Source organism: Neovison vison, chromosome 6 (assembly GCF_020171115.1).
Source record: "Neovison vison isolate M4711 chromosome 6, ASM_NN_V1, whole genome shotgun sequence".
NCBI classification, from domain to species: Eukaryota; Metazoa; Chordata; class Mammalia; order Carnivora; family Mustelidae; genus Neogale; species Neogale vison.
Window position 1 is genome coordinate 222,014,836 of NC_058096.1, and position 12,329 is coordinate 222,027,164.

Here is a 12,329-nt window from a genome sequence, read left to right on the forward strand (position 1 = left end):
CAAGCGGAGCCGTCGGGCGCTAGGACCGTCTCCTCCCGCCCGCGCCCCTAGGCCACGCCCCCCGCCCGATTATTGGCTCTCGGGCCCCGGTGCGCGGCCCCGATTGGTGGAGGCGGCCGCCAGCATTCCCCGCCCCGCCCCGCCCGGGCCTTAGTCTGGGTTCGCGGCCCTGCGGCCGCAGGCGCGCTCGGCCGGGCGGGCTTGGGCGGTGGCGCGGGGACAGGCGGGCGCGGTCGGCTCGCGCGCCGGGGTCCGTCTGTCGCGCGCCAGACCGCCCGGCCCGGGTGCGGAGCGCGGCCATGGGCCCGGGGCCCCCGGCGGCCGGAGCGGGGGCGCCGCCGCAGTCCCTGTCGCTGGCCGCGCGGCTGAGCTACGCCGTGGGCCACTTCCTCAACGACCTGTGCGCGTCCATGTGGTTCACCTACCTGCTGCTCTACCTGCACTCGGTGCGCGCCTACAGCTCGCGCGGCGCCGGCCTGCTGCTGCTGCTCGGCCAGGTGGCCGACGGGCTGTGCACGCCCCTCGTGGGCTACGAGGCCGACCGCGCCGCCGGCCGCTGCGTCCGCTGCGGCCCCCGAAAGGCCTGGCATCTGGTCGGTAAGTCGCGGCCGAGCCTCCTCCCTGCGACTGCCTGACCCCAGGCTTGAGCCTCCCCTCTCCGACTGCCTGTCTCCCCCCGGGACCTTCGCGTTCCGCTTTTGCCTGCCTGCCCCGGGCCCTGAACCTTCCCCCTCTGCCTGCCTGCCCCTGGCCTGAGCCTCCCCGCTCTGCCTGCCTGCCCCTGGCCTGAGCCTCCCCGCTCTGCCTGCCTGCCAGCCCTACTGCCTGAACCTCCCTGTTCGGCTGCTCTGTACCTTTCTATTGCCCCATCCTTGACCTCCTCCATCTGTCTGCTTAACGGCTCTGGACTCCTTCTGTCTGCCACCTGACCACTCATGTGACCTTCCAGTGGCACTTCCCTTTGTTTTTCTGTCTGACTCCCATGGGCATCCCAAGCCCTCTCTGGATTGGGTATGACTGCTGACGCCCCCGCTGTCAGTTGGCCTGGTCCGGCTGGGCTTTTCCATATGTCTGTGTGGGTGACCACCCAGGACAGCTCTGAGTGAGGGGCAGCCTGCTTGGAGCCCCTGCCGTCAGTCTGCCCGTGTCTCCAGTGCCCTCCTGCCTGCCCTCGGCTCCATCACAGGCAACCTGGTGCTTGGGCAGTTTAGGGGAGCTGCGCTAGGGAGCCCAGGCTTGGGGGCCAGGTAAGACCCAAGAGGCAGGGGTCTCCGTGTGTCTGGCTGAGGGGTGGGATCTGCGAAGCTAACACAGGGTCAACCCGTGTTCTGGGGGAGCCGTCAGAACACCTCCGCTGCTGCGGGGAGGAGGCAGGTGCCCCGGGAGCCAGGGTGTCCTGCCCAGTGCGCACCCTTGATAAGGCCTGCCTCCCAGCGCCCCTTCTCTGCCGCCACGGATCCTGGGCCTGGGAGATGAGCCCCAGCCACTTTCTCTGCCATTCCTGCTGGCAGGAGTGCCTGCCGCATCCTGGCGTCGGGGGCCGGCTGGGCATTTCGGGAGGCAGGCCTCGGAATCCTGCCCAGTCCTGTGAATTTTGGGTAGCAGCTTTCTAGAAGGTCGGAGGGGCTGACTGATGGGGGCAGAGACTGGGGAGGCAGTGATCCGCCCTGGGCTCGGTGGGGCAGAGGGCGTTTTTGCAAAGGTGCGGTGGACTTCCAAGTGGCCGGATGTCAGGTTTCTTGGGCACCGGGTCCCTTGAGACTGTAGCCGCCAGGGAGGGAAGCCGGGAGAGAGAGCCTGGCGATCACCTCCTCTGGAAAAACAGATGTGAAAGCTGCCCCCCTTTGGACTGATGTGGGGTGACTTACAGAGCTGCGCCCAGTCCTCAGGGCACTTTTGCTCGTAATAGATAAACTCATGGACAGACACACAGCATAGCTCCGCGGCCTGATAGGTGAGAGAGCCAGGCAGTCTTTTCTCTGGGCCGGGCCGGGGAGACTGACCTCCGCTGAGGGGATGGAGCCAGCTGTGGGAAGGGAGCGGGGCAGCGCACACTGCCCGTGCCCCCAGGCTTGATGGTGTGCCTCTCTCATCCATGGGAGGGTCTTCCTGACCCTGCAGGGAGAATCCGAGTCAGCAAGCAGAGGCAGGAGATAGGCACCCTTGTAGATAAAGAACTGAAGGCTTCGTATTTATGTAAAACAGGCCTGGGGGAAAGGGGCCCCCACCGGCCTCCAAGACCTCCACTGCACCCTGTCTCCACCTCGGGGGGAGCATGTGGGGAGCTCCAGGAGGATCTGTGGAGAGAGGAAGCTGGGGCAGCCCCTCTTGGCCTGATGAGGTGGCTGGAGTGAAAATCATCTTGGAAACGGGGCTCACATCTTTCTTTTGCTCCCAAGTCTATGGGTTCACTTTTCCCCTTAGCAGACCCTTTGGGCTTCCCTGCTCTAGCCCAGAGAGGACCCTTAGAGCCACACATGGATTTTCCTGTGGGATCCGGGCTGGAGCATGTGGCTGGAGTGGGTTTCACAAAGGAGAAGTGGAGGTCTGAGGAAGAGGACATTGGCTTTGGGGTTTTGACGGATGAGTAAGAGTGTAGGAGCGTGTGTGTCAGGGGGGCGTGCCAGCCTGTTGAAACAGCTGTGTAAGTGTGACCTAGCCCAGCTTCGAAGGAAGCTGCTGAGGCAGGAAGTGGCTGAGAGCCATAGGAGTTCCCGCTTTTCTACGTTAACCCTTGGTTCTCATGCTGGCTTTGGGAGGCGGGTATTTCAACGTCCATACTTTCTGGGAACTGCAGCCCAGGAGGCACAGTCGCTTGCCCGAGGTCCCCTGGCCAGGCAATGGTTAACCTGGCCTGGCCAGCTTCGGGGTGGATTCTGGCCAGAGCAGCACATTCTTCTGATCAGAGTCTACATAGTTTGTGCCTGGCCCCGAGGCGCCCCTGGGGCGTCCAGACAGGAGCTCCGGATGCTCCTCCCAGACTCCAGTTCCAGGGAAATCGCAAGGAAGGGTGCTTTTGCTTTCATTTCTCCATGCCAGGACTATGGAGGCGGCCCTAAGGTCTGGGGCATGAGGTCCAGAGCCTGGAGGGAGGAGGGAAGGTCAGCTGCCAGGCCCAGGAGGGAATGGGGGGGTTGCTGAGCTGGGCCTGGCCTGGCAGAGGGAAGGAGCATGGCTCAGGGCCCAGGGGCTCACACACTGAACCTGTGTCCCCATCTGGAAAGTGGGGAGAATAGTAACACCCACCTCTTGGGCCTGTAAGTGGACGACACTAGTATAATCATTCACTTGTCCAAAAGGTAGGCGCCAGGCTCTGTGCTGGTGGCCCGGGCCCCAGAAGTGACCTCGGGAGACTTACCGCCCACCCTCCCAGCGCCCGTCTGGTGGGGGAGGCAGGCAGGAAGCAAGTGGAGACAAAAGAGTCCCTGTGTATACTAAGGCATGTGAGAAGAAAGCCATGTCCAGACTGTGTCCGCACAGGGAGGGGACTGCTGGGGACTGCGGTGGTCAGGGAGGGCTTTTCTGAGGGGGTAGCATTTGGGTCGGGTCCTGAGGCATGCGAGGATGTGAGGGGAGCAGAGGACACATAGCTGGTGCAAAGGCCCTGGGGCAGGACTGAACCTGTGTGGCTGGAGCGGGGGTGGGGGTGGAGGGGCAGGTCGTGCAGGGCCTGTTGGCTGCCCCCACAGACTCGGGCTTCTTCTGAGATATCGGGTTTTTCCAGGAAGAGAACCCCCGCCCCCATGAGCTGGTAGACACTGGGGCTCAGGGAGGGCAGGGTCCACCGTAGCCTGACCCAGCGTCACCTGGCCTCCTGACTGCCTGGAGTGCGGTGGAACGCTTGGCAGGAGCTGGGGGGCGGGCGGAGGTCCAGGCGGGAGGTGGGAAGGGAAGGTGCGCGCATAAACGGCGGGTTTGTGGTGTTTGTGGCGTCGCTGGTATTTGTGGCGGGCAGCGCTCCAGGGGACCCCACAGGTGTTCTGTGCTTCCGTGTCCCCACCTGTCACCAAGGCAGCACCCTGGGGACGCTGATGCTGGCAGGGGGAAGCCCCGTTCTTGTCCTTTCATAGGTCCTGGCCCTGCCTTGTACTTGGAGCACGTGACCTCGGGAACACGACGGCCCGCGGTGTGCCTCAGTTTCCACGTCAGACACTGGGGGCCCCGCTGTCCTCTTGGGCTGCGTGACCTCGAGGCCACCCCAGGTCTCTCTGCCTCGGTTTCCTCATTTGTCACGGGAACCATGGCCTCACCCCCGCTTTGGGACCGTGGGAGGGTCCCCGCCGGTGAGGCCCTGGAGTGTGACCGCCCCCTCCCTCTGCTCACCCACAGGCACCGTCTGTGTCCTGCTGTCCTTCCCCTTCATCTTCAGCCCGTGCCTGGGCTGCGGGGCCGCCACGCCGGAGTGGGCCGCCCTCCTCTACTATGGGCCCTTCGTGGTGGTCTTCCAGTTCGGCTGGGCGGCCACGCAGATCGCCCACCTCAGCCTCATCCCAGAGCTCGCCACCAGTGACCACGAGAAGGTGGAGCTCACGGCCCTCAGGTACGGCCTCCACCCAGCCCTCAGTCCCGGCCCGAAGCGGGAGCCCTTCCGTGCTTGGGCTCAGCCGCGGCGCCCCGGGACGCTGCACCCCCAGCTCCGCCCCAGCTCCCGGGCCTGCCGGGTGGTGTGTTGATCAGCTGTTGCCGCAGTAATGCACGGCCCCAAGCTGGCGGCCTTAGACAGCGTGCCCGTGCGGCTCGTGGTTTCTGTGGGTTATGAGTCTGGCTCAGATCAGCTGTATTCTCTTTTTTCCAAGATTTATTAGAGGGTGGGGGGAGGGGCAGAGACGCGGAGCCCGACACGGGGCTCGATCTTGTGATCTTGAGGCATGACCAGAGCAGAAACCCAAGTCTGATGCTGCCTGCTCTGTCTGGAGGCTCCCATCAGGGCACCCGTTAGGGCTGGGGTCTTAGCGGAGGCTTAGGTTTTCCTAAGGATCTCCTGATGAGGTCTGGCTCACCCAGGACCAACTCCTTTAATGTGAGCTGTAGAATCCCTTTACCTATACCTTTATTCACAGGTCTCCTCCCGTGGGGGAGGGGTTGGACCGGGTGGGACCAGGTCATCTTAGAATTCTGCTTGCCTGGCGTGGAGAGGGTCAGCCTGTTTCCTTGCTTGAGGCACAGACAGGAAGTTCTCCTGGAGAGAATCTAGGAGCACTTATGGAGTGCTGGCTGTGTACAGGAGCATTTCTGGGCCCTTCACGTGGATTTCCACCTTTAATCCTCCTGGCAATCGTCACAGACCCCCTTGCGGGCTTGAGCAGAGTGTCCCCCTGCGGGACGGCGTGCGGTAGGGAAGGGGAAGAGTGGGTCGAGTTCCGGAAGGGCTCGCACAGACGGCTGGAGCTCCAGGAGAGGCCCTGGGGGAGGGGTGCCTGCTACACGTGTGCTCTGCGGCTCTGGTCGTGGTGGCATCTTCACGGGGGGGCCTTGCCGCCCCCACTGCGGCCCGCTGAGCCCGTGCTGCCCAGCCTGGCGTCCTCCCAGCCCTGCCTCTGGGTTCTGCATTACGGCACAGGCACAGCCCGGCGGGGCCAGTGACACCCCTCGGGCCCCGGCCGGTGGCGCCGAGACCAGGCTCCGGGGCACGCTTTCCCGCCAGCCGTGTAGCCTCTTCACTTTGATCTCTGGGGTCTTGTGCTCACTTTCAGAAAGGGAAACTGAGTCCTGGCATGTGATCCAGAGGCTCTGCCCCCACCCGCCAGCCCCTGGAGGGACACTCAGATACTTCTAGACCACAGAGCCCCAGCCCTGTCGGGGCCCAGGGTCCGGGAACCAGGAATTCCAAATCCTGGCTTCCGAGTGCCCCTGGCCGGGGCGGCTGGGCTGTCCGCGTGGCGTTGTGGGGCCACTGTCAGTCATCAGATAACGTGCCGCTGGGGCTCTCCGGGGCCACCCTGTGTTTGGGGGCTGAATGCTCCGCCAGCCGGAGATGCCCCGGGTCCCGTGCCGAAGCCTCCCCCGCCCCCGCCAGGTACGCCTTCACCGTGGCGGCCAACATCGCCGTGTACGGGGCCGCCTGGCTCCTGCTGCACCTGCAGGGCTCCCCGAGCACGGAGGCGGCCCGCGACGTCTCCGACCAGCTGGGGGTCCAGGACGTGCAGGTGTTCCAGGTGAGCGGGGCCCAGGCCGGACACCCCCGCGGCCCTGACCCCGGGGGCTCAGGCCGAGAGCGCTGCCGCTGACCCCTCTCCCGCCCGGCCTCCAGAACCTCTCCCTGTTGGTGATAGGAGTCGGAGCCGTCTTCTCGCTTCTGTTCCACCTGGGCACCCGGGAGGGGCGCCGGGCCCCGGCGGAGGCGCCGGACGAGCACAGCCCGCTGCTGGCCCCCACGACTGCCCGGCCCCTGCTGCTCTGGAAACACTGGCTCCGGGAGCCGGCCTTCTACCAGGTGTGCCGCTGGCCGGGGAGGGGGACGGCGGACACGGGGGCAGACAGTCCCTTTGCGGTCCTCCGGTGGCCACGGCCTGCCCTGCCCGCTGGCCAGGCGGTCACCGCGAGTGGCTCAGGCGCCGCCGCAGGGCTCCCTGGGCCCCCCCGATCCCCGCTGACGCGCGCCCCCGGCTCGCCTGCCGCAGGTGGGTCTGCTGTACATGAGCACGAGGCTCATCGTGAACCTGTCCCAGACCTACATAGCCATGTACCTCACCTACTCCCTCAACCTGCCCAAGGTGAGCTGGGGGGCGGGCCCGGGCCCAGCGCGCCCCGTGCCCCGCCGAGTCCCCCAGCCCGCCGAGCCCACGCTGCTCTGCCCCCGCAGAAGTTCATCGCCACCATCCCGCTGCTGATGTACGTCAGCGGCTTCTGCTCCTCCTTCCTCATGAAGCCGGTCAACAGGAGCATCGGGAGGAACGTGAGTGGCCGGGGCGGGAGGGGGGGGGCCAGAAGTGCAGGCTCCGGACCGGGGCTGTCCCGCGTCTGGCTCCCGCGGGGCTCGGGGCTGCGGTGCTCTTGGACTCGGTGCTGCCCGGGGCAGTGGAGCGCCGGCCGGTGTGGCCAAGAGACGCCGCCCGTCACCATGTTTGATTTTAACGGCCCAGCGGCACCTGGCGTTAGTGCCCGGGCCTCCGGGTCCCCCGGGACCCGAGCGAGGGCACCGCGGGACAGTCCAGCCGGACGCCCTCCCCGTGGCGGCCGGCTGAGGAGCACGCGGACCGGCGGCTCTGACGCCCGCCCCGCTGCCCCCGCAGCTGACCTACTTTGCGGGGCTCCTGGCGATCCTGGCCTTCGCCGCCTGGGTGGCGCTGGCGGACAGGCTGGGCGTGGCCGTGTACGCGGCGGCCGCGCTGCTGGGCATGGGCTGTGCCACCATCCTCGTCACCTCGCTGGCCATGACGGCCGACCTCATCGGCCCCCACACGGTGAGGCGGAGCGGCGGGAGGGGGCGGGGGCTGGGGTCCGGGCCGCGGATGCTGAGCCCCCGCTCTTGTATCCCAGCACAGCGGAGCCTTCGTGTACGGGGCCATGAGCTTCTCGGATAAAGTGGCCAACGGGCTGGCCGTCATGGCCATCCAGAGCCTGTACCCCTGCTCGTGAGTGCCGCTCGTTTGTTCACAGGGGAGCGTGCCGGGGCTGCGCGCCCGTCAGGCCCTGCCCCGGGTCTGGGGGTTTGGCCCGGACAGAGGACAGCGCGCGGGCGGGCCTCGCACACTGGGGCCCCACTTGTTCCTGACCTGGGGCACCCCGCCAGCTGCTGTACGCCGGGGACACGGCGTCCGGATGTACCGGGGCAGTGGGAGTGGGCAGGGCCGGGCAGAGCCGGGATCTGCTCAGACCCTCAGAACCTAGTTCTAGACCCAGATGGTTCTAGACCACTGAGTGGAGACTCGTAGAAGCCTGGGGTCTGGGAACAAAAGCCCATCTGCTCCTCTGTCCCCAGGGGCCTGGGGGCAACACCAGCTACTTTCATAAGCACAGAACCTTGTGACCCAAACCAGTGGCGAGGGGGTGTAGGAAACACCACTTACGGAGACCAGTCTGGGGCAAGAGGTCAGGGAGAGCTTCCTTGAGGAGGTGACATTGGACCTGAGACCTGTCAGGGAGTTCCAAGCAAATGGGGAGGAACCACCCTACCAAGGTCCTGTGGCAGGACCGGGCTCGGTGTCGGAGGAAAGCGTGTGGGGAAGGCCCGCGCGGTTGGAGCACGGAGGGGATGGGGCAGGTGTGCAGGGCCTCGGGGGCCCCGGGGACGGTGGTGGTCCAGGCAGGTGGTGGTGATGGGGCCGGACCCGCATGAGACAGAGGAGAGGAGAGGAGGGGCAGATGTGGGTAGGGGCGGGGGTGGAGGGGGATCCCCCGGTTCTGGTGGCCCAGTAGCTGAGCGGGAGGTCCACGCTGGAGGGTCCAGACAGAGGGTGACGCCCCCGCCTCTCCCCTCCCCCACAGCTTGGAGATCTGCTGCAGGGCCTGCATGGGCTTCTACCGCTGGGTGATGGTGGCCGCCACGGGCGGCGTAGGCGTGGCCGCTACCCTCTGTCTGTGCAGCCTCTTCCTCTGGCCCATCCGCCTGCGGAGCTGTGAGTCCGAGCTGCGCCCCACCCCCAGGGACCAGGGGCTGGCGGGGTAGGCCCACAGCAGCCCCCCCGCACTGACTGCACCCCCGCCCCCTTGTTCTGCAGGGGACCCTGGAGCCCAGCCCTGATGCCACACGCGCCTCAGTCGCCGTCCTGTGAACGTGAACTCGGTTCCAGGCCCCGCGGAGGCCGGGAGCAGCCCTCCCTCCGTGCTGTCCCTCCCTGCCATCCCTGCCCCCACCCTTGCTGGCTGCGGGGAGGTGGGGGGGACGGTCAGGATCCCAGACATGGAGGTGAGCCCTCTGGGATCCAGGCGCGCGCCTGGCTCACCCCTCACCCCGGGCTCGGCTGTGGTTTCCTACGTGCCGCCAGGTCCCCTCGGCCATGGTGCGGTCCCTGGGCCTGACGGGAACCTCAGGCGGGGGTGGGGAGGAGCAAGTCCCATGCCCTGCGCCCAGGCTGCTGCTGGCCACGAATAAAGAGCCACCCGTGGGTGAGGGCCGTGGCCTCAGCTGTGTCCCCGGAGTCCAGAGTGGGGAGAGGGCCGCTGAGACGCCCTGAGTCGGCCTGCCTCTGGCCCAAGTTTGGGTCACCGGGGTGTTGGCAGGTGGCTGGACCACGCAGGGTCCCCAGGGTCCCCGAAGGTGGAGGGGTGCACCGAGGGGGCTGCAGAGGGTGGCGTGGGCAGCATGAACTTTATCAGCGGATGGGTGTGTACACGGGTGGGGGCCGCTGGTTGGTGGAGGGGCGGTAGGGTTCCAGGTCCCACTGCCTGTGGCTCTGCGTGGTGTAGCGCGGGCGCTGGGGCGCCGACAGGAGCGGCACGTAGTCAGACCCCTGCCATGGCGGCTCCGTCTGGTACTGGTGCCTGGTGACCACTGTGGGGCCAGGACCCAGGTCACCTCCTGTCCCCGGCCACTCTGAACCCCAGCCGAGGTGGCCTTGGTCCCCCCGACCGCCTCCGCTCCTCACCGTATTCCTTGCCCCGGAAGGGTCTGTCTGTCCACAGCGCGCTCCCCCACCGCGTGCTGGGGACCCTGTACTGGGCAGGGAGGACGGGGTCGTACCAGGCGGTCTCCCGGAGGCGCTGGGTGTAGGCTGTTGGGGGAAGGGGCGGGGTAGGTCATCTGTGGCCCTGGCCCTCCCCTTGGGGCTGGGAGGGGTGGGGGTGGGTGGGGCAGGCCGGGCCAAGCACTCACCGGAGGGCATGCTTCGCTCCCGGTGGCTGTGACAGCCGTGCCAGCGGGCATAGGCCTCCCGGTATGGGCTGTCCAGGGCCCGCGGGAGCGTGTACCAGGCTTCCCGAGACTCAGAGTTGGTCAGGCCGGTGTACCACGGCTGGCCCGCGGCGTCACGTCCCATGGGGGCGTACTTCCAGCGCACTGCCTGCCTGATGGCCGGTGTCCAGCGGGGACCCTCCAGGGACAGATAGTCATCGCTGGGGGGGTGAGGGCAGCGGAGGCTGAGCCTGGGGGCCTCCCCTGCCCCACACTGCCGGCACGTGCAGCCCTGGCCCTGGCAGGCAGAGGAGTGCGGGCACGGAGTCCTGTGGCCTGCTTCCCTCCAACCCCCACCCCCGAGCCCCGCATTAAACTTCTCCTTGGTCAGCACTTCTGGTCCATCCCCCAGGGACCCGGGGTGGCGGGGGAGCGTGCGCCCACAGCAGGAGGCCTCTGCTGCCAGACCCGTCCTAGGCAGGGCACTAGGACGGCCTCCCGAGGAGGCAGCAGCTGTCCAGGGCCGGTGGGCGTCCAGAGGCCCTGGGGCAGCCAGGACCAGTGTAGGGAACGGGACCGCGGTGCAGAGATGGGAGTGCCTGGTGGTGCAGTCGGGGGAGCGTGAGTTTGAGCCCCGTGCTGGGTGTGGAGAGAACTCGGAAATAAAACCTGAAAATCAAGTCGCTGTGTGGTGCTGTTAAAACTGACACGGAAAACCCCAGAAGTGGCAAGGAAAGCTGAGAAGTGAAAGACACCCCCAGAGCTGCTCAAGCCGCAGGGACCTCGTCGGGCAGAAACCTCACTGGCCGTTCCTCTCCCGGAAGGCCTGCCGGGAGCACCACCGCCCTGCAGAGGGTCCAGCAGGGCCTTCGCCCCGGCGGTTGGGGCCGCTGCTGACCACAGGCTCTTTGGACCTGTGCCTTGCGTGGCCCAGAGATCACGGAAAACTGGAAACCCACACGTCTCCCTGAGGGCGAGGTGAGCGTGGAAGGTTCTGGAACATGGGTCTTGGGAACCTGACACACACTGGCTTTGCCAAGCGCCCACAATCCTGGGTCCCGTCCTAGCAAAGGGAATACTTCTGAGCCCCGACGTGCACAGCATTTGTGAAATGCAAGGCCGCCAGTCTACTGGGATAGTGGAAGGTGGGCCTCTGGGAGCAGCAGGTCAGACCTGGAAGAAACCCCAGTCGATGCCTGCTCGGTCCACGATCCAGAGCCTTCCTGCCCTTTAAGAGAGCGCACGTGTGCCCCCGGCCCCCGCACCCCACCCCGGAGCGGGCACTGCACAGGACGGACGTGTGGCGGTGTGGCCCAGGGGCACACCCCGGTCTTCCTACAGCTGCACAGCCCCCCGCTTGGTGCCTTAGCCAGTCCGCCGGGGTGAGAGAGCTCCCCAAATCCACGCCCTCCTGGTCTCAAGCACCCCCCTGGGGATCTCAGCAGACACTGTTGCTAAGCTGTGCGCCTCAGGCTGGGCTGGCCCTCGTGTGGGGCCTGGTGTCCTTGGAAGGGGAGCCTGGACACAGAGAAGGCCATGTGACACCGGGGCAGAGATCGAGGTGACCTGTCCTCAGGGGGTGCCGAGGACAGCCAGAAAGGCGCTAGAACAGGAGGCCCAGCAGAGCTGCTCCCTCAGGCCCCGGAAGGAACCAGCCCTGCAGACCCCCTTGATCTCTGGCTTCCGGCTTCCAGACCCGGGAGAGAGTGGATCTCGGTGGTTTAGGGTCACAGAAGCCCGGCCTGGCTCTGTGAGACCCGCTGCGGGCGACTCCTGGGGAGACCCAGTCAGCTCCGGGCTGTGCCCGTGCCCGTGCCCGCAGCGGACCCCCGGCCGGCGGTGCTCACGCACACCCTGCTCTGGCCGCAGGCGGGGAGGGCAGTACCAGGGCAGGCGGGGGCAGGAGGTGTGGGGAGCAGCCGGTCAGGACGGGGTCAGGACGGGGCAAGGTGAGGGTAGAGCACCGAGGTGCCTGGACTGAAGAGGAAACACGAGAAGCCAGACCGAATGCCTCGAGGCCTGGGACACAGAGGCGGCACGTGGGGCCGTGGGGGGCACTCACCTGAACAGAGGTGCTGGGAAATCTGTTTCGAGGGTCCCCCGGGGGACATAGGGCCGGGCAGCCTCCCGCCGCAGGGTCTGCATGTCTGCCTCTGGGTCCCCAGGGGCTCATGCCTAGAAGGCCTGTGGGGCCATTGTTGACAGCGACAAAGGCTACCCTCGGTGTCCCGGCAACAGTACTGGCCAGCGCTGGTCCCCGTCCAGACCGCCCCCCCCCCCAGCAGAGGCCTGCCGCAGGTGCCAGGCAGGGGCTCCCACCTCTTCCCCTTCAGGCCCCTCAGAACAGCCCACCGGGGGCGCCCCGGGCCGCTCCCTTGGGCACACCCTTCCAGGAGCTCCGGCTGGGACCCCACATTCCCAGCCGCCCCTTCTCTGCTTCTGGGATACGTTCGGAGCTGGACGTGCGGGCACACGCCGCAGCTCGGCTCGCAGCCCTCAGCTGCACGAGGGACACACGGACCACGGTCCCTCAGGCGCGGGAGCGTCCTGTGGCCAC

General features: G+C 66.9%; 2 protein-coding genes across 2 annotated transcripts; one reads left to right on the top strand and one right to left on the bottom strand.

Moving 5' to 3' along the window:
* The first annotated feature begins 247 nt into the window (after nt 1-247).
* On the top strand, nt 248-9,066 carry MFSD12 (major facilitator superfamily domain containing 12). Its single transcript, XM_044254573.1, has 10 exons — nt 248-597; nt 4,330-4,540; nt 6,017-6,155; nt 6,251-6,433; nt 6,621-6,713; nt 6,803-6,895; nt 7,233-7,403; nt 7,480-7,574; nt 8,428-8,558; nt 8,661-9,066. The coding sequence occupies exons 1-10, from the start codon at nt 300-302 to the stop codon at nt 8,681-8,683; spliced, it is 1,437 nt and encodes a 478-aa protein (XP_044110508.1). The 5' UTR covers nt 248-299; the 3' UTR covers nt 8,684-9,066.
* A 188-nt stretch (nt 9,067-9,254) lies between these two features.
* Nucleotides 9,255-12,017, bottom strand: C6H19orf71 (chromosome 6 C19orf71 homolog). Its single transcript, XM_044254918.1, has 4 exons — nt 11,835-12,017; nt 9,755-9,993; nt 9,528-9,653; nt 9,255-9,433 (listed from the first exon to the last, which is right to left on the bottom strand). Exons 1-4 carry the CDS (start codon nt 11,915-11,917, stop codon nt 9,255-9,257), a joined length of 627 nt encoding a protein of 208 aa, XP_044110853.1. The 5' UTR covers nt 11,918-12,017.
* Nucleotides 12,018-12,329: the final 312 nt, after the last annotated feature.